The following is a 21514-nucleotide window of genomic DNA, read 5'->3' as shown; positions in this document are numbered from 1 at the left end:
AGGTCACCGCGGAGCCATAGTCCATTGTGGTGAAGCTTCGTGGTGTCGTTGGGAGCCTCCAATTAAGTTGTGGAGATTGCCCCAACCTTGTTTGTAAAGGTTCGGTCGCTGCCTCCAAGGGCACCAATAGTGGAATCACGGCATCTCGCATTGTGTGAGGGCGTGGGGAGAATACGGTGGCCCTAGTGGCTCCTTGGGGAGCATTGTGCCTCCACACCACTCCAACGGAGACGTACTTCCCCTCAAAGGGAAGGAACTTCGGTAACACATCCTCGTCTTCACCGGCTCCGCTCTTGGTTATCTCGTGCCTTTACTTGTGCAAGATTATTTGTGTATATCCCTTGCTTGCCCGTGTGCTTGTTGTTGTTGCATCATATAGGTTGCTCACCTAGTTGCATATCTAGACAACCTACTTTGATGAAAAGTTTAAATTGGTAAAGAAAAGCTAAAAATTGTTAGTTGCCTATTCACCCCCTCTAGTCAACTATATCGATCCTTTCACCGCCGTAGGCTGCTGATTGATTACATGCGCGATGAATCTATGGATGTGGTAGCGATTCAGGAAACGATGCGGGTGGATTTTTCTTTGGCCGAGCTCGAGCGCCTGAGCCGTCACTTATTCGCTTGGCACTGGTTGCCATCTAGTGGGGTGACGGGACACTCCGGTGGTATCCTTCTGGGTGTGAAGGATGCTACCTTCGAGGTGGGATCCATGGATCATGGATCCCACTTTATTAGTATGGAGGTGTGGGAGCGTGGTGTTAACTTTAAGTGGGAGGTTATTGTGGTCTACGGCCCTGCCGATCATAGTCGATCGGCTGCCTTCCTGGCCGAACTCCACACGAAGATTGCCTCCGCGACACTTCCGGTCGTGGTTGGTGGAGATTTCAACCTCCTCCGCTCCGCGGAGGAGAGGAAGAGCAACGCAAGGGTTGACCCCGCGGAGATTCGTCGTTTCAACGACTGGGTTGCAGACTTAGGACTGCTGGAGTTAGACAGGGTTGGGGCGAGATACACCTGGACCAATAGACAGGTTACCCCAACCCTTAGTGTGCTTGACCGGGTATTTGTCTCTCCCGACTGGGAGTTGCGGTTCCCCCTAGCCTCTCTCCAGGCCATTACGCGCATCGGGTCTGACCACGTACCCCTTCTCTTGTCCTCTCGAGATGAGAGGCCATGCCCTCCACCGCGGTTTCGTTTTGAAACCTTTTGGTTGCGGCAGCCGGGCTTCACGGCTGCCGTCCAGGCTCACTGGGTGTCGGCTTTATCCGAACCCCATAGAGCGATGTTGATCCTAGATGAGTGGCATCACCTGTCCAAGCGGTCTAGGCAATTCATGAAGGGATGGGGTGCTAATATTGGGAGGGACCTTCGTGTCCAGAAGGCTTCCCTCCTCGAGGAAATCCGTTCTCTGGACCTTCGCGCAGATATCTCAGGGATCTCTGCGGAAGAATGGGCACATAGATATAACCTGGAAGAGTCTCTCATGGAGATCTACACCAAGGAGGAAGAATTTTGGGGCCAAGGCGGATCTATAAAGTGGGTGCTGTTTGGTGATGCCAACACAGCTTACTTCCAGGCTATCGCTAATGGCCGTAGGAGACGTGCTCCATCCCCCTTTTATGGGAGGGCAGCCATCTTCTTCAGGATCCACCAGCGATTCGCGCTTTGGAGGACGACTTTTATAAGTCGTTATTTATGGGCCGCGCCAGGGGCGGTGTCGCCCTGGCCGACCATATCTGGTCGCATGACCAGCTACTTTCCCCGGCGGAGAATGTGGCATTAACGGCCCCATTTGATGCCGCGGAGGTGGAAGCGTTCGTCAAATCGATGAACCCGGCCTCAGCCCTAGGCCCCGATGGGCTTCCGGTCCGTTTTTTCCTGGCCTTCTGGCCGATGGTCAAGGAGATCATTCTGGACCTATTCCGGGATTTCTTCAAGGGGACATTAGACATGTCTCGGCTCAACTACGGGATCATCTCCCTGATTCCTAAAGTTCCAGGAGCTGCCGACATTAGACAGTTCCGCCCTATCACCATCCTTAATGTGATATTTCGGATTCTGTCTAAGGGGTACGCCACTAGGGCGGCCCTGATCGCTCCTCGGATCCACCATCCAAATCAATCGGCCTTCACGAAAGGTAGATATATTCTTCATGGGGTCCTTGTCCTTCATGAAATCATCCATGAGGTCAAGACCAAACACCTTCGCACGGTGTTCTTCAAGATTGACTTTCACAAAACATATGATACCGTCCATTGGTCCTTCCTTCGGGAAGTATTGCTTAAACATGGCTTCGATCCCCATTGGGTTGCTCGGTGATGCAGCTAGTGACGAGCGGTTGTACGGCCGTTAATATCAATGGGGAAATCGGACCTTATTTCACAACAGGACAAGGTGTTCGGCAAGGGGACCCGATTTCCCCTTTCCTTTTCAATCTTGTGGTTGATGCGTTAGCTTCTATACTTGATTTGGCCAGACAGGCTGGCCACATTAGGGGGATTTGCCCCCACCTTGTGGCCAATGGAGGCCTGGCCCATCTCCAGTATGCTGATGACACCAATATGATGGTGGAGGGTTCGGATGAGGATATCCGGAACCTCAGATTCCTTCTCCTTTGCTTTCAGGAGATGTCAGGCCTCACGATCTACATTGCCAAAAGTGAGGTCATGGTGCTCGGATATTCCCCGTCGGAAGCCCAGCGCATTGCCAACCGCTTGAATTGTTGTTTGGGGTCCTTTCCGACCACCTACCTTGGCTTGCCGGTTAGTGACAACCGTCTACTGGAGAAAGACTTCTGCCCTATAGTTGCCAGGCTCCAACCGCGGATGGAGCCTTGGCAAGGGAGATGGCTATCCAAAGCCGCTAGAGTGATCCTGATGAACTCCTCCCTTATTAGCCTCATGATGTACCTCATGGGATTCTATAGTTTACATGAATCCCTCCATCAGGAGGTGACCAAAATCCTCTCCTTGTTCTTCTGGGCTGGCGAGAACAATAAACAGAAATACCACATGGTGAAGTGGTCTGAGATCTGTAAGCCTAAAGACCAGGGTGTTCTTGGAGTCATCTCATCGAAGCGGATGAATATTGCCCTCCTCTCCAAATGGCTCTGGCGGATCCAGACTGAGGAGGGCGGTCTCTGGCTAGAGATTATTCGCGCCAAGTACCTTCGTGGTCAACCACTGGCTTTTGCCTCTAGATCAGGCGGGTCCCAATTATGGCAATCGGTAATCCGTCTGATGTCTGTCCTGCGCATTGGGACCTCCATTTCTGTAGGGTCCGGTTCTGGTACCCTCTTTTGGCTACATAGGTGGGCTGGGCCCCGCTCATTTGAGGAGCGCTTCCCCTCATTATTCTCAATCTGCACCCGCCCACTCCTATCGGTTGCGGTAGCCTTAGCGGACTTGGGGGTTGTTGCCTTCCGCCGTACCTTCGGGGCGGGGGAACGCGAACAATGGGACGAGCTAGTCGAATGTATTGCACTCCGCTCCCCCTCCCTCGAGCCGGATACGCTATCTTGGCATCTTGAGCCAAATGGCCGCTTCTCAACTAGGTCCCTTTATCAGGCGATTGTCCCCACTCCGGGACCGGCGGAATTATCCGTACTCTGGGCAATCAAACTCCCCCTGAAGATCCGCATATTCCTATGGCAGTGGGTTCGAGGCCGGCTACCCTCGGGCACGGAGGTCCGCAAGCGTAGCGGTCCTGGGGATGGCCTCTGCCCCCTTTGTTTGGTGCCGGAAGATTGCAACCACATTTTCTTCCGTTGCCGTGCAGCTCAATTCCTATGGAGTTGCTTCCGGGAGGTCGTGGGTGGCAACTAGTGCCACGATAACCTCCCGAACCTGTTTGGGGAGGCCTTTAGGCTCCCTAGCCCCCGGAAAGCCGCCACTTTGGTGGCTTTGGGGACCCTGGTTTGGACCCTGTGGTGTATCCGCAATAAGCTTGTCATCGAGCGTGTGATTCCAACCGTGCGACTGACACTATCTATAAAATGTGTGGCTTCTTACAGTTCTGGAGACCGCTTAGCAAGCGGCACGATCGGGACATCCTTGACAACATCATTGCAGGCCTTCGATCCTCGGCAGCAGCCTTCTCGCCAGCACCACCTCCACCGCCACCCCCACCCGAGCCGGATTAGCTCTCTTTTTCTTCTTTTTGGGGCTTGTTCCATTGTGCCCCCAGCATGACTTGATGACTTGATTGGTACTTGTACTCTTGTGTTGGATGCTTGGTTGGTTGCTTTATAATATAAAGCGGGGGGAACACTTTTTCGGACAAGGACAGGCATGGTTGCACGCGCGTACTCGATATGTATGTATATGGGCCGTATGAGCTAAAAATGCAACAAGTTTGAGTTAGATGAAGCGGCCAAGTTTACTGTCACTTTAAGAGCAACTCCAACACAGTGACCCAAACGGACACGGATTTTGTCCGCATTTTCTCCGTTTGGGTGGCTCGTCTGCCTAGCGGACATGAGACGGACAGGGGCTGCACCCAACGCAAGACCAAAAACCGGACACACAAGGTTGCTCGCGTGGAGACGCCGCTTTCCTCCCGCGCCGCCGCGGCCGCGGCCCGTGCCGCAGCTCGCAGTGCCCCGCTCGCCGCGCCCGCCTCCTGCTCGCCACGCCGCCTCTAGCCACATAGCCCCCGACTCCTCTCCCACTCCAGCCGCTCCACATAGCCCCCGACCTCAACACCGTGGAGGAGGACAAGGAGGAGTCCTCGGCAGAGGTGCTGCTGGCCAGGAGCGCGGCGAGGACTGCTCCTCCCAGTAGCAGTCGGAGACCCAGTCCGGCCACGTTGGGCCGGCAATAAGTGGTCTGCCGAGAAGGCATGGACGGAGAAGGTGGTACTAGCCCATGCCGATGCGGCGACCGAAAGCGTGGTGGGCGCTTTTGCGGCGCCGAGACCGAAAGGATGGAGATGAATGGATACGTTGCATCCATGGCCAGCGTGAACCGCATCACTGCTCACTCCATCCATCGTACTCATCACTCCAGCAACGCATTCCCCGTCATGCGTGCCGCCGCAGGGTTTGTTTGATTCCACTTCACTCCACTCGACTTCACCACGCGGCCAAGTAACCCTACATGCATTGGCTTGGTCGTCCATTTTTTCTTCTCCACCATAGACCGGTTATGACGGTACAATTGAAACTTTATTTTTTTTCTTCACAACCGGCTGTTCTTTGGTGCCAGACTGCAAGTTGTAGGCCCGTCTGATCTCGCTGATTGACGACGCGAAGAAAGGCAAATTTGACAATTTTGACCTTGGGATGAAATCAATTCACAGAATGAACTGCTCGTGAAACTATTTCACGTCCCTGACCTTTTTGTGTAGCGCCCGCCACGCAGGCGCCACACCCTACGGTGCAATGCCTAGCTCGGGGGCTTTGCACGCCAGTCCACCGTGGCAGCCCTGGGCCCCGCACCCAGCAGTGCAGCGCCTCTGAGCTAGGCGCCACACATGTAATGTGCAGCGCCTAGCCGTCGGGCGCTGCACTGTGACTTAGATCCAGCCGCGGCGGCCCTCTCCTCCCCCACCCACCCTATTGCACCAGTTACAGAACCAAAACAGAAGAAGCCGCGACGGCGGCCCTCTCCACTCCCCCTCTCAATCCCCTCTCCCAAATCCATCAGATATGATGATTTGGTCCGTGGATTCCTTCACCAATCCATCCTAGAAGGTACCCTCCTCCGATCCCCTTCTTTCTATCCATATAATGTATGCTATTTTGAAGATTTTGAGGAACCCTTGTTTGATTTGATTAGATTTGAATGTTGCATGTATTATAATCTTGCATGTACCTAATTTAGCAACCCTAGTTTAGTATATTTTATTGAAAAGATATGGTTTGGATACATAGGTTGACATGTTATTTTATATGGAAAAGAGATTTGTTTTTAATCTTGCATGAAGTAGGCCTAGTTTAGTTTATTTGTGTTGAAATTATATTTGACAAGAATGCTTTGGATACATATGCTTTGAATTTTGCATCTAGTAGGCGTACTTTAGTTTATTTGTATTCAAAATATAATTGTGTTGACAAGAAAGCTTTTTTCCAAATTGTTAGGATGGTTTGGCTTCTTGATGATCACTGGGACAAACAACACCGGTCGTACGCTATGTCGGTGGAGCAGCGGGTAATAATGAAAGTTGTCGGTGTTATGAATTTCGTGTTTATTTCAAACACAAATGCCCCATATGTAATGATTTGTTTGTTTGTTTGTAGGAGCTTGCACCTCTGAAGCTTCGGTCTCACGGGGTCACCCTTGGGTGGATGCGCTATGATGAGCGGTACACACCGTATGTAAGGGTCGACGCCACCCAACAATGCTGCAGCACTCACCGCACTTATTGATCATTGGAGGCCGGAGACACACAGTTTCCATCTTCGGACCGGGGAGATGACCGTGATGCTCCAGGATATTGCTATGATCACCGATATTCCTATCGATGGGAATCCTTTATGTATGAACACCGATTCTGATGGGTGGCGCGCGTAGATGCATGCCCTTATTGGTATGGTTCCTCCGGAGCCTCGGGAACCAGAAGCAGAAGACAAGAAGGAAAGAGTCCCAGCCGGTGCTCCTTTCACGTGGATTACATTGCACTTTGGTACTTGCCCTGAGGAAGCTAATGAGGACACGGTCAAGACATATGCTCGTGTGTACATGTGGTACGTGATATCCAGGACTATGTTTGCTGATGGCACCGGCAAGAATGCTCCATGGATGTGGCTGAAGGCGTGGACCGTCTTCGATAGCAAATGGAGTTGGGGTTCGGCGACACTGGCTTACTTGTATCGACCGGTATGAAGTTGTTTCATTTTCACTTCATTGATACATTATCAATGCGCTCTTGCTGTTAATTCAACCATGATCTCTTTTATGTGCAGTTGGACGAAGCCTGTTGTAGGCAATCTAGAGGTATTGGTGGTTGTGTGCTCGCACTTTCCATATGGAGCTGGGAGCGTTTGCCGGTTGGACGACCGAAGACCGTGAAGTACGAGGATTGGGACAACAAAGACGACCCACTGCGGCTCCCCACTTGGGCTCACAAGTGGATGTGTTAAATGAGACGACGGATGATCCCTCGATCATGTACAAGTTGTACAAGAGCGAGCTGGATGCGATCACGCCTGAGCAGGTGAATCGACATTGCATAAGTGATTATCATGCTTGTATCGTAACTCGATATCAATTTTGCATTTATCCCATTTTGTAGGTGGAATGGGAGCCATATGGAAAAGGAGAGAGTTTTGGTAACCCTATAGAGTTCAGGCTGAATCCAATGTGCACTAGGGATAGGGATCTCTGGCATATGCGGTGCCCACTGATATGCAACTGGGCGGTTCAGCTTCACCTGCCACATCGGGTGTTCCGCCAGTTTGGTTTGTTCCAGCCACACCCGCCGGAGTGGGAGGACACGGAGAAGTTGCTACACGCGTAAGATATAATTAACCTTGAGCACTTAGCAGCTTCTCGGCGGTTTCGATGGTGCTAATATTCTGTTTCTAACTTGCAGGTTGGATAGGAAAAAGCTGTGGAAGATCAAGGATTGGGCCAAGCATCACAGGAAGTATGTCGTACAGTTCGCGCTTAGTGTGGAGCAAGCTAGGGCTGGAAAACGAGCCCAGCTTCGTGAGCAATGCCCGACCGCGTTCAACAACTATCTCACATGGTTTCTTGCAAGTACCCGTGTGGAGGTATGCAAGCCGGTGTATGCTGAGGAGATTTTGGAAGAACCCACCGTTTTTTATGAGGTAGCTGACCACCAGTACAACACGTTAGTCAGGAAAGGCAACTCAGTGATCCCTTCAGCTCCAATGATGAACTTTGTGGTATTTGCCCTTTTTGCTTTTCCATTCGCACTATTCACATCTTCGCTTGCCTAACACTTTGATATCGTTTCTGTTCATAGCGTGCCCATATCAAGAAAGCAACTGATGAGACCGAGACTATTCTGGAAACAACCCCGGCTGGCAAAAGCGATGGGGAAGGTGCACTTCGAGCATTCATTAAGGTTCACATCTCCTTCAAACTAGCACTTAACATGTGTTGCTACGTTCGATGTCTCATTCACTTGTACATGTTGCAGCACCAGGGCCAAAAGTTAAGGCGGCTATCAAACCTTTTCGGTTGTCGTGACCCCGAGTATGTATCACCAGAACGGTCTAGGTCGGTGACACCATGAGATCCCACTTTGGGCCAGGGCCATGGTGATCCTTTGGAGGATGAGGATGTGGGTGTGGTCACCCAAGAGGTATGGCATGAGCATATATCCAATTGTTGATGCATTGCTAACTATATCCTCACACATGGTCTTTCCATATCTTTTGTTGATGCATAGGTTGCTGATGATATGACCTTGGGGACGTACCAGGTTCGGTCTGCATACGAGTTAAAGTCTAGGAAGGGAATCAACAAGTACACACCTGAAGACTTCACCCAAAGAGGCAAAAGGACGGTCGGCACCTCGCGGATGGCGGCTTTGGATGACTATTTGGATGACGATGTGGATGTCGTGGAGGAACCAGAGCTGGAGCCGGAGCGGGTTGCTCTTCCTAGGAAGGCGAAGAAGATAGCCAGCAAGAGGGGGGAGCAGCCAAAAAGCGCTCAAGGAACTAGTCATCGTCCTCTATTTGTAATGTTGAACTTGGAGTGGTGCTAGCTCTTAGTAAGGTGGAACTTATTATGTCGTTGAACTTGGAGTGGTGGTAGCTCTATGTTAAACTTGAAGTTGTGATAGCTCTTAGTAATGTGGAACTTGTTATGTCGTTGAATTTGAAGTGGTGCTAGTAATGTTGAACTTGTCGTGATGCTCAAAATGTTGTCTTTGTTGAACTTAAAGATCTTTACTGTTTATTGTACGAAATGTTGAACTGTGCCTGAAAATTACATACTCTAAATGACAAAAAAACACTAAGTGTTTGTGTGGTGCCTAGGTGAGAGGCGCCACACTGTATAGTGTAGCGCCTAGTGTGGCGCCTCCACGCTAGGCGCTGCACAGGTCTGTAACAAGCATACCTTCTGTTGCTCTATGGACAGCTCTTCCCAGGCGTGCAACGCCTAGCCTGGAGGCGCCACACTATACAGTGCAACGCCTCTGTGCTAGGCTTTGCACTTGGACTTAGAGAATTTTTTGGCATATGCACACATAGTACCATGATGTGAAGTAGGATTGATACCTAGCAAGCAAACAACTGTGAAGACAACATATGCACAAAGTACTTCACGACACATACTAGTTCATAACACATAGTACTTCAACTTGAGGAGTAGTTCATACAACCAAATTTAGGAGGAAATACATAGTACTTCACGACACATAGTAGTTCACAACCAAATCGAGGAGGAGGCATAGTAGTTCATGACACATAGTAGTTCACAACCAAATCGAAGTTTAGAGGATAACATGATCATCGTCCACAAGCAAGTTAAAGATGACATAGCTCTATTGCGTAGAGCAAGGCCCCTTACCCTTCTTCTTCTTCCTCTCTTCTTCCTCTTCCTCCTCCCTTTTCCTTATGAGGTGAGCCTCCTTAACCACCCTCTCCATGAATATCTGATTCTCCCTCTCTGTTTTTTCAGCTGCAATTGCCCAAAGCTTCATGGTTCTTTCTTCAAAATCCTTTTGACGCTTCTTTTGTGCCTCCTCACATTTCCTCACCAACGCTTGCTCCCTAGCGCGCATCGCATTTGACGCTCTCTCTATTTCCTTCCTCTTCTCCCCAAGCTCCTCTTCCTTCTTCTTCTTTAGTGCGGCTGCATCCTCCTCTCTAAGCTTCTTCGTAGCCTTCTCCCACCATCCTGCCATCTCATCTTCGCCATCCTCCTTCATTGTTGGTTTTTTGGGTTGGGAAGCCGCCATACCTACAATGAGTGAAACATAATGGTTAGTAAAGACAATAAAAACAAATGGAAGAACATGTACAACAAGAACATATGAAACATTATAGTTAGTGAGCAACATACGGAAATGGTCCATCAAGGTATCCAAACATTTCTCTATAACGACCTTGCCCTTGTCCATCACCAAGCCCAAGACCATCAGCACGGCCAAGACCATCACCACGGCCAACACCACCACCACGGCCTAGACCACCACCACGAGCTCTACCACCACCACGGCTTCTTGTAAGTCCTAGTTGCCGACCTCTTTGTTGCCTAGATCCTCTTTGGCTAACACTTGGTTGGCTTGGCACTTGTTGGCTACCACTTGGTTGCCTTGGCACTTGTTGGCTACCACTAGGTTGGCTACCACTTGGTTGGCTTGGCACTTGTTGGCTACCACTTGGTTGCCTTGGCACTTGTTGGCTACCACTAGGTTGGCTACCACGTGGTTGCCTTCGCACTTGTTGGCTACCTCTTGGTTGGCCTGGCACTTGTTGGCTACCACTTGGTTGGCTCCCTTGTGTAGCTCCTTGTTGTCTTGTGGTTGCATCATTTTTCTTGGACCTTTTCCTTGGTTTCGTACATTTTCTTTTGTTGTGGCCATGACCTTTGCACTCCCCACAACGGGAGCTCTCACGAGGCTCTTGGAATTGGTCGTTGCCCGCTTTGCGGCCGCCACCATGGCCCCATCCGTCCATGTCGCCTCTAAGACGCTTTGTCTTGTGTCTACCCCGTTTAACAACCTTCAACTCCGGATCCGGCCATAGTTGAACTCCATGATACTCCGGCCATTGTGATTGGTCAAAGTACGGGTGGAAGCGGGGAGCCCATGTTTTCTTGACCGTCATGATTGAGAACTCCGACTCCCTCACGGTGTGTGGGTGATTGATGTCCACATTCCTAACGCGGCCGGCGGTATACAAGTGTGAGCATGGGAGATGAAGCAACAATGGCCTCCCGCAAGTGCAATCACATTGTGTTAACGACACCTTGAAAGCCCGACCTCCATGTTGCCGGCCATCGTTTGTGGTTCCTCCTGGCCCTTTCACTCTTCGTTGCAATATAATATAGCTTCTTCTGAGTCCGCCTTCCGTGATTGAAATACCAACCATTCATCAACCTTGGGTGGGAACTTGTACTTGTACTTGCACGGGTTCTAACCCGCTATATGTGCATCCGTTTCCATCGAGTACTTTACAAAGTATGCATTCATCTTGTCAAATGTGTATTGAACTATTGTCGTCACGGGTAATCCACGTGCACCTTTGAGCACCCTATTGAAGCATTCGGCCATATTGCTTGTCATTTGACCGTATCTCCGGCCATCTTCATCAAAAGCACGTGCCCACTTGTTCCGGTATTGAATGTGCCTATTGAGAAAGTCTTGACCCTCGGGATCAAGTTTTTTGTGTGCGAGCAATTTGTTGTACAAAGTGGCGAAGCGCTTGTCGGAGAAAGCGAGACAACAATCTTGAAGATCATCAGCCAACTCCTTAAGGCCACATGCCCTATAGAAGTTCGAACAAAAGTGCCTCATGCACCATCGATGGTGCAACGGAGCATGCCCGGGAATGTTAATCTCCACCGCGTTAAGAATTCCTGGATGCCGATCCGATATGACACAAATTTCTCTTTGAGAGGGTAACACCTTCGTCCTCAAAAGACGCAAAAACCACTCCCAGTTGTCATTGTTCTCCACCTCAACCAAAGCGAATGCCAATGGCAACACCCGGTTATTTGCATCACTTGCTATCGCAACCAACAAGGTTCCCTTGTATTGTCCGGTAAAGAACGTGCCATCAATGGCCATGACCGGCCTACAGTGTTCGAAAGCCCTCACGCATTGCTCAAACGCCCAAAATGCACGGCCAAATACTCGGACTTTCCTTCCTTCATGAACCATTGTTTGGTGCCCATGAAGCTCGACCACATGAACCATGCCCGGGTTTGTCGCGGCCATGGCTAACAACAACCTAGGGATTCAGTTGTATGCTTCCTCTCAAGTACCATACAACATCTTAAATGTGGCTTGCTTCGCCTTCCATGCCTTGCCGTACTTCACCTTGTAATGAAAGATGGCTTTCACAAGGTCAATGACATGTTGGACGCTCATTGTTGGAAGTGTGGATATTGAGTTGGAGAGCCTGTAAGCGATGAACTCGGACGTGAGTTGTTTGTGGTCTTGGGACACAATCTTGCAATCCACCCTTTTGCCTTGGCACATGTGAGTTGGCACACAACTCACGACATGCCAAGTGGGACCTCCTTTCCATGGTCTTGCACGCACAATCCACGTACATATTTCATCTACACATGCACATGCAACCGTGTAGCGCACATTGACGTCCGAGTTCACCACCTTGTGTGAACGATAATGCGTAACCGAGTAGTTGTCGAGCCACATCTTCAATTCCAACAAGGTTTCGAACTTAGACCCTTTAGCAATCCGGTTCTTGTCGTCTCCCAAATCACAATGAGAGCTTGGCCTAACCCCAAGAGATACACATTGGCCACCATCTACCACGGCTTCATCCGCGAGACTAACATCCTTGAACAATGTAGTGCGATGATCCCGACCAAATACCTTCTCGAAAGCTTCGGCCTCCTTCACCGTGAACCCCTCCGCATCAACTTGTTCATCGGGACCATCGTCATCCGAGTCCGATGCATATGCACGGGAAAAAGAGATGGAATGGTCCATTGTCTCTTGCAAATGATATTTGTCGAGATCACCCACATTGTTGTCATGGAGATCAACTTCATTGTCATCGTCCGCATACTCATCATTGTCCTCTTGCAAAGCTTCATCTTGGTTGTTTGTAAACGGGCTCAATGTTGGCCTCACTTCTTGGGTCAAAAGAGGTTCAACAATTTCATCTCGCTTCAAGGGTGGGGGGCTACTAGCAACCAAAGGGGAGCGGTTCCGGTTCAAGTCCAAATGCAAACTTGAATCAACCTTCTTCGTTGCAAATAACTCAAGAGCCTTGTCTAGTGATTTGGTCACCGTATCCTTGTATGCAACCCAACGTTGCTCCGAGTTGACACGCATTGTCTTCCAACGGATGTGCATTCCAAAACCAACATTATGCCTTTCCTCCAACTCAATGATATCACTAGGGTCCATCCAATTCAAATCTTTCCTCACTTGTTGCAAGAGCTCCGCATAGCTAGGACTACTATCAAACACCATGTCAAACTCATCCGGGTCCGGTTCAATATTGCCTTTCAAGAAGGCGTCTTTGTCCCCATGATGAACCAACACACATGTTCTTTCCATCCCTATAAGCATTCAAAGAACACAAGGTAACATTGCTTCCATGAGTACTAATCCAAGGATTAACACGGAATACAAACCCTAATATATATATCAAACAACAACCCTAACCCTAACCATAACCATAACCCTAGCCCTAAACCTAATCCTAGCACCAACATAAGAACATCCATAAGAATAACCCTAACATACTAACAAAGCCTAAACATAGGAAATTGGGAAACAAACATCTCACATCTCCATGCAAATCTCTAGATCCAAACAAAACTAGAGTTTCCCCAAACTAGCAACAAATGAGCAATTTGATAACATTACTTGGATCAAAACAAGGGGATCGGAGAAGATTACCTTGAGGGAGGGTTTGACTACAAAATCCACGGACAAATTCTTCAAATTTGCAAGATTTGGGAGAGGATTTGAGAGGGGGAGAGAGTGGGAGAGGGGGCAAAGCTCGGGTTGGAGTGTGTGGGGTGGGGGAGTGGGGGAGGGGGGGCAGCCAAGTGGCTGGATAAGTCACAGTGCAGCGCCTAAGCGCTAGGCGCTGCACTTTAAATGTGTGGCGCCTAGCTCGGAGGCGCTGCACTGCTGGGTGCGGGCCCAGAGGCTGCCACGGTGGACTGGCGTGCAACGCCGCAGAGGTAGGCGCTGCACCGTAGGGTGTGGCGCCTACGTCGCGGGCGCTACACAAAAAGATCATCGGCGTGAAATAGTTTGACGGGCAGTTCATTCTGTGAATTGATTTCGTCCAGAGGTCAAAATTGTCAAATTTGCCCGTGAAGAAAAGGAGCAGCGGCGTTCTTCACACGTCCTTGTGCACACGAACCGAACGCTTTTCTCTGTGACATTCGGAAAAATGAACGACTGGCAAAAGTGCACTCCAAGTCAGACAGCCCGCACAAGTCAGCAGCCTTGGCTGTGATTTAACTTAAAATCGCATCGTCGACCAATGATGATTGCACAAAATAAACCAGCGCCAACAACTTTTTAGCGCCTTCCATCGCTTCTACCACTTCCGGCCGTCAAGTAACACTGAGTATTCAATTCGACACTCCATTTGTTAATGCTAATCTCCTTTCCGGCGTCTGTTGCGCTCAAGCGAAAACGCCATCATCAGGAGGCTTGGTTTTCGTTGCAAAAGCCAGGCGCCCCCAACACAAAGCTCTGTAGCAGCAGGTGGCGGCCCTTTGACCTTGCTAAACGCCCGTGCGCGGGCGAGGTAGGATCAGCGAGATAGAGTAGAGAGGATCCTCAGCAGATATGACAACGACGGACACGATCACACGTACTCGATGTGTATGTGCCGTATGAGCCAAAATGGGACACGTTTGAGTTAGATGAAGCGGCGGAGCCTACTTTTACCTGAAGTTGACATTGCGATTGGATGCAACGTCCAGCAACCATTAATTCCCTGCGCGGAGAGAGCTTTGAGCTAATCCATTTCGGGTCCTATACTATACATCGAACCTACTCTAAGAAGAAGAATTGTTCCGTGCACTTGAACAGTATGGGCGTAGGCTCTGATCATTTTTTTTAAGTGGTCTGAAATTCTGAACGGTATGTCTTGGAGGGATGTCAACTCAAACCTGTTGATATCAAAAAAAAACTCAAACCTGTTGCTTGCCAATTGTGCGCAGTCGAAAGAAAAGGTCTGCGTGCTTTTCTTTGCTTTGCTTTGTGTTCCAGGCAACACGGTCAACGTCCAAATTAATCTTCTTCTTCTTTTGATTTACGTCCAAACTAATCATTGTGTAGGAAAGGGGGTCAACGTCCTCACAAAAATGGCGCAGGTACAGAGAAAAGGGGGCCTGAACTTTGATCTCGAGGCAGCTATCGTATATCGTCGTTGACATTTAACCTTGAGGTCGGCGGACACTGGTTTACTAGACGAGAAGACGCTGACCAACTCAAAATGACCGTAGTAGCAGTACCTTTTTTATTGTACTATTCAGTACCGAACTTCTTTTAAGATGCTGTCAAACAAAAAAGTACTTGTAGGATAGAGATTATTGTGTTGGCATCAGTATGATTGGGGAGATCGTCTTGTTGATGGGATGGGGACGCGGTAGAGGTGTGGCCTTTTGGCCAGACTCATCCAAATGACCAAATCTGAACTCCCAGATGATTCGTTCCACTGGCGTAAGCTGCTTGCAAGCTGGGAGGTTGGATATGGCAGTTGGCTAACCACTCAAGTGCCTCAACTTCAGGTGATCAACGAGCAGACTGGGCATGGACCGTGGTTGATCACAGTCCAGACTCTTCCTCCGCTTGCCATCTGTTCCTACCTCCTTCCGTCCCTCGGTGGCGTTGCTCTCCAGCAACGCACAGGTCGGGTAGGTGCAGCCGTTGGGGGATCGCCTTGCTCCTCGCCACGACAAGTGTTGTAGCTTGCTAGTTGATCCGCTCGTCGTCTTTGCCTTTCCTGTTGCGGAAAGCACTAGACTTGTCCGTCTCAGCGTGACTGCTGAGCTCCGTTTTGCTCATAAAAAACACCACGCCAGGATGTGAGTTGTGCGCCTGCAAGCCAGCCCAGGTCAGAGACGCGTCGCCGTGAGGGTTTCAGGCAAGCATAACAATGATCGGCATCGGCACCATCGCATATTCCCATTGACTGACTGGTGTACAGATGGAGTAGATCAACGGTCGTGTAACATTGCCATCAGTCGTGTTCCATCCAGGGGTGCTACTGTATTATTAGCTGGTTCATTTTCAGAGAACGAATCGACACGTACGGCGAATTATTAGCAACGGGAGATGGCTGGAGATGAAACGGCGAGTTTGAAGTCGGCTTCGTCAGTCGGGTCGGTCCTTGTTTATCCCCTGCCGTGCTGGTCCTGCACCAACACAACCACCTGGCGTAACGTGACTTGTACTCTAAATAAACAGTGTCACGATCTCTGAAACGCAATAGATAGCTCACCGTTCATGCCGAATGGAGCACAACTTGTTGTATAAAATAAAAGTATCTTTCATGAAATGGAAAAATAGGAGGCGTCTACTTTTCAAGCAACCGAAAAAGGTTGAAACCAGCCAATTCTTCTTCTCTGATTTTCCTAGGCCACCCTTCCGCCACTCTCAATCGAACTGTTGTCTCGTGCCTACCCACGCAATCCCTGCCAGAGCAGCTTCCTTCAGTGACTTGTCGCCCCCCGGTCATGCCCCCAAACCCACTTCCTGGTCATTGACAACCCACCGTTACACCCGCACTCGTCACCTCCGCCTCCTCTCTGGCTCATTCCTGGATCGCCCTCCTGAGTGATGGCGAACCTGGCCAACTCATCCCTGTCTCCGGCTCGATGCTTTGCACTGCACGCTTGGTGTCATTGCGGGGAATCAACTCAGACAAACGTGAAAAATATTGTAAATTTGTGAGTGTGTTCTTGAGATAAATTCACATGCATGATCTTGTTTTTATCGTGCAGCCTAAATATTAAGCTTTAGTAGACAAAATTGTGAATTTCTAACTCCAATTCTTTTCCAAAACGACACATATCATTACCCGGTGAAAGTAGCATAGTCAAGATTTTGAGTCTGGTGATCCAATTGACACAAAAAAAATTGCGGATGAAGCAGCCTACCCACATACTCATCACATTGTTTTAACCATGTTTCAAAGAAAACGGAGTCATACCTAAGTAACCTAACCATGTGTAAATACAGATATCTGCAAGCACCAATCATTAGGCACATGAGACATGATACTACGAAATGATCGAGCAGTCAGTGACCACCCACCCATGATCATCGAAAGAGCGTCACGTACATCCTTGGGAGGGACCCCAGGTCACTAGATTAGCGTGATGAGCCCGGTGGCGTCAACGCACCAAGCTGGCTGGGTGCGCCAGTGCAACGCGCGAACAACGCCTGAGGCCCAATGATAAGGCGGCGAGTCGTCTGGGTCGCACCGTGCGTGTGTGCCGTGCAAACGCTGGACCGCAGCCCACCAAGCCGCCCGTGCGACACAATCGACTCGCCGTGTACTGCACCGATCAGTGCGTTGGTGCCGATTATAATTGGGGAAATGTTTGCGTACAGTCGACCGGCCGAGCGTTCGGCCGGCCCCGCAGCGTGCGTTCGATCAAAATATAGACCGTAGGTCTCCAAACAAACGACACATCGCTGCTTTTCTTGTGGGCCCGCAAACCGCTCTTTCTCTGCCTTATCTCCTCTCGCACATCGTTCTCATCCACACGCGCTTCTCTTCTTCCTCTGGTTTGCCTGAGCTATCCCCTCCTCTTCTCTGTCTCTCTCGCCGTCCTCTCCTCCGGCGATGCTGCAATGGGAGTCCAGCGATGCTGGAACCAGTAGCCATGGTTGCTACAACCAGCAGCTGCCGGAGGTGAAGACGGGGGGATCCGGTGCTGCAACCGGAGATAGTTTTTGCTGGAACCACATGGCAAAAAAGCTACAACCACCATGGACCGACGCTGGAACCAGATGGTGTCAAAATCATTTTGCTGGGACCGGCAAAAATAATTGCTGGAACCGGCAAGAATTTTTGCTACTACCGGGGGCAACTGCTACGACCGGCGACTGGTGGTGCTCTTTTTGCTGGAATCGGCGGCACTAATTGCTGGAACCAGCTTCTTCAGGAGCTTCAATGATAGTGGACGGAGCTACAATCAAGGAAGACGGTGACCCATTTGTTTTGCGGGTATTTTTTGCTGCGACGGCAAACAGCGAAGTGTTCTTGTTTTTTGCTGGAACCGTGATTTTGTTTTGCTAGCACCCGTGATTATTTTTGCTGCCACCAGCGACAAATCAGATTTTTTTGTTGATTATGTTATTTTGCCAGCACACGGTGATGCATGCCTACGACGGCGAGCGAGGGACGGCGGTGGCCGTGACAATGGGACGCTGCAACCACGGTGACCGTATGCTCGAACCAGCGGTGCGAGAGCTGCAATCGTCAATGGAAGGCAGTCTGGAGGGTCCAACGGAAGTCATGATGTAATTCCGGCGGCCATGCGGCGAGGGGTGGCAAGCAAGCTGTGCCGCGACAGCGTGGCGGAGATGCGGTCAGGGGTGGGGACTCGAGCGTTGCAGGACGGTTGGACGGGTGCTCGCGGCAAGGCGGACATCACGCGCGATGATGATGCAGAGGAGAGTCGAGGAAGAAGGATGAGGTGGAAGGGGGTCGCGTTGACTTGATCTAACGGCCAGATGCAGGCCAATCGGACGGTGGGTGGCCGACCGGCCGAAATTTCGGGCCGGTGCGCCGGCGGCCAGTACTCGCCTTATAATTGTGCTTGCCAGAATGGCCCACGGCGACGCGTCTCCGACCCGGCTGGCTTGCAGTTGCAGGCCGGGAACTCGCATCCGGCGTGGTGTTTCTTATGTTACGCCGAGAAAGACACGTACGTGTACTGCTTTCCAAAAAGCCAGAGTACGTTGCAGCTGTATTGTACACTTGTCGTGGCCACGAGCAAGGCGATGCCCCGACGAATGCACCAGTCCACCTACGTACCCAACCTGGCGAGCCGAGCTCGCGGACGTACGCCGGAGAGGGAGAGAAACCGTGGGCCAGAAGGCGGCACAGATGGCAGCACAGATGGCAGCAATCGCGGCCGTGCCTGGCCGAATGATCGATCGGAAGGAGGCACGCGCGCTTTGGAGGGGCAACGGCGGTGAGTTCGGGGCTGGATTTGGATCAACCGCAGTCCATGGCGTTGCGTCTTGCGTGCCAGCATCGTCCCAGCAAAAATGGCAAGAGTCATAGTACCAAGATTTGACGGGAGCCTTCTGCCGTTCGGACACTAGATAACAACAAAATAAAAGCATCTCCAGCCGCGCCCCCAAAAAGGCCTCCTCAGGAATCGGCCCAGTCGCGCCCCAGGAGCCCGATTTTCGCCGGCCTGGGCCGAAATTAGCGCCGGCGGACCCAGGCCGAACCCGGCGCGCTGGGGGGCGCTCGGGGGCGCCGGGACGAGCGGTTTTGGAGCGAAAGAGCCGCGGGCCCGGCGCGTCAGCGACACCGCGCGTCGTCTTCCCCCAACGCCTCGGTTTCCCGCGGGGAATTAATGCCAAGGCTGTTGCCGGTCAGCCTTACCATTGATTCCTCACGGGCGGCGCGTCACGGGGCGGCGCGCCGACGCCTCCCCTCCCTCGCACGCGTACACACGGGCGCGGCACGGCTATATAAGCCGGTGGCCTCCCTCGCCTCTAGCCACACCAGCCCTAGCCGACAACCAAGCGGCGTGGACGGCGTACTTCTAGCGCCGGCAGCAGCAGAGGATGGCGTCCACCAACGGCGCCCCGGTGGTGGCCGGCCTGAAGAACGGCGAGGGACGCCACCTGTGGTGGGGTGTCCCCGGCCGCACCCTCGAGGGCGTTCTGACGTACCTCGAGGGCGGCAACGACCCGCCGTTGGCATACCCCCCGGCGAGGGCGGCCGCCACGGCCACGGCTCACCGCTGACGTGACGGGCAATGGTTGCCCAGGAGGTTCGGCGCCTCCTCTTCTTCCTCCTCATCCCGCTCTTCTTCGCACTCCTCCGACTCTCCGGCGCTGCTCGGCGTCAAGGCCGAGCCCGCGGCGGAGACGCCGCTCGGCCGGCGCACTTGCAGCGCCGGCATCATCATCAACGAGGGCGGCCGGCGCGCCTCCTCGTCGGCTCCTCCGCGCTTCGTCAAGCCCAAGACGGAGCCGGGGCTCGCGCCGGTGAAGACGGAGCCGGGCCTCCCCGCGGTGAAGACGGAGCACGGCGGCGACGTCGAGCTCGACGACGACGCGGCCCTGGAATGGGCGCGCGCGGACTCCCTGAAGATGGCGAGGGAGCGCCAGTGCGCCGCCCTGCGGCGCTTCGCGCAGCGCCGCCGGGGCCGCGACGAAGGAGGAGTCGTCGTCATCGAGGACAGCGACGACGACGACGCGCCGCCGCCACCAGTCCGCGTTGGCGACGCCGGTCAGGGGTCCACTAGGGACGGCCGTGTCAAGGAGGAGAAGCCCGACGATGACGACGGCGGCGAGGATGGCGGCGACGACGGCGACTACTCCGCGTTCAGCCAGTGTCTTTTTTAATTGGATATATTATGTAATAAAAATCCGCGACTATTATGTAATATATGTCGAACTTCGCCGAACTTTGCCAAAATTTGCTATATATTTGCCTTTTTTGAACGCGCCTGGGTCGGCCCTGGGGCGGGCGGCTGGGGACCAACTCGTCCCCAGGCCGATTTTTTGCGCCGGCTCCCCCCAGGCGGCGTTTTTAGGCGCCCCCTGAGGGGCCAACGGCTGGAGATGCTCTAATTGCCTTTGAATTGCAGTTTACAACCTTGGTTCGGAATTAATAAATAAAATAATTCACTCATTTCAGTGACGGTTAATTACGGATGGACGGAGTAGTTTGGTTGAACAATATCTAACCCATTGTGTAAAACAATTTGGGCTGACTATTGCTTAAAAAAATTGGTTTGGTTGAATTAGTCGCATCCATTGGATTTCAATCAAACAGTTGCGGCGTCTTCATTTTCTTTCTCCTCCAAACGGCCCACTACCACGCCCCAGACTCGCGCGGTGCTGCCGCACCACCAGGCCGTCCCACCCTCCCATGACGCATCCTCCACCAGCCTAGCGCCCATGTACATCCCCTCTTTGATGACGGTAGACACACCCCACCTTGCCCCTCCCGATGCACGCCCATCGCCGCACACGTCAGGCCTCTGACTCGTCCTCCCCTTTCCCGGTCCAGTCTTGGCATCGCCATGGACGCCGCGTTACGATGGCCCCGTCTACGGCCGAAGGCTTTGCATAGAAAATTGACCAACGGTGGGAAAATCATCAGGAAATTGAACAACAACGAACACATTTGTTTAAATCTAATAACTTCATATACATGCCTACGCACACCAATCATTAGACCCATGGTATCAAATGATCAAACAGCCGGTGGCCACCCATGATCACCGGAAGGTCATCACATCCTTGGGAAGCTGAGAGAGAGCCCCCCAGGCAGCATGATGAGCTCAATGGCGTCAACACAAAGAGCAAGCAAAGGCAATTGCCAGCCAATCAATCACGAGGCGGCGAGTCGATGGGGTCGCACCGTGTGTGTGCCGTGCAAACGCTGGAGTGCAGCCTACCAAACCGCACCAGATATGCTATTGCCGTCGGCTAGATCCCCTGATATATTGGCCCTGTTTGGATCCTCTAACTTAGAGGTTAGAGTTGGTTTCTAACTTGTGACTAACCCTGAACTAACTCTAGCTTTTGTGGTGTTTGGATAAGAGGGTTAGATTGACAATAAATGCACTTTCTCAATCATTTGGCCCTCTTTTCAGCCGGATTCGTTGTGGTCGGCTCTTGTGTGGCCTCCTCCCGGTCAGCAATGACATAAACA

At 51.7% G+C, this 21514-nt stretch overlaps 1 protein-coding gene across 1 annotated transcript; it reads left to right on the top strand.

The window, feature by feature from the left end:
• Positions 1-7037: 7037 nt before the first annotated feature.
• LOC123174706 (serine/threonine-protein phosphatase 7 long form homolog) lies at positions 7038-7461 on the top strand. Its single transcript, XM_044590076.1, has 2 exons — positions 7038-7158; positions 7237-7461. Exons 1-2 carry the CDS (start codon positions 7111-7113, stop codon positions 7459-7461), a joined length of 273 nt encoding a protein of 90 aa, XP_044446011.1. The 5' UTR covers positions 7038-7110.
• The last annotated feature ends 14053 nt before the right edge of the window (positions 7462-21514 follow it).

This window comes from Triticum aestivum, chromosome 1D (assembly GCF_018294505.1).
Source record: "Triticum aestivum cultivar Chinese Spring chromosome 1D, IWGSC CS RefSeq v2.1, whole genome shotgun sequence".
Lineage (NCBI taxonomy): Eukaryota > Viridiplantae > Streptophyta > Magnoliopsida > Poales > Poaceae > Triticum > Triticum aestivum.
The sequence above is the reverse complement of the archived record's forward strand: the minus strand, read 5'-3'. Positions and strand labels throughout refer to the sequence as shown.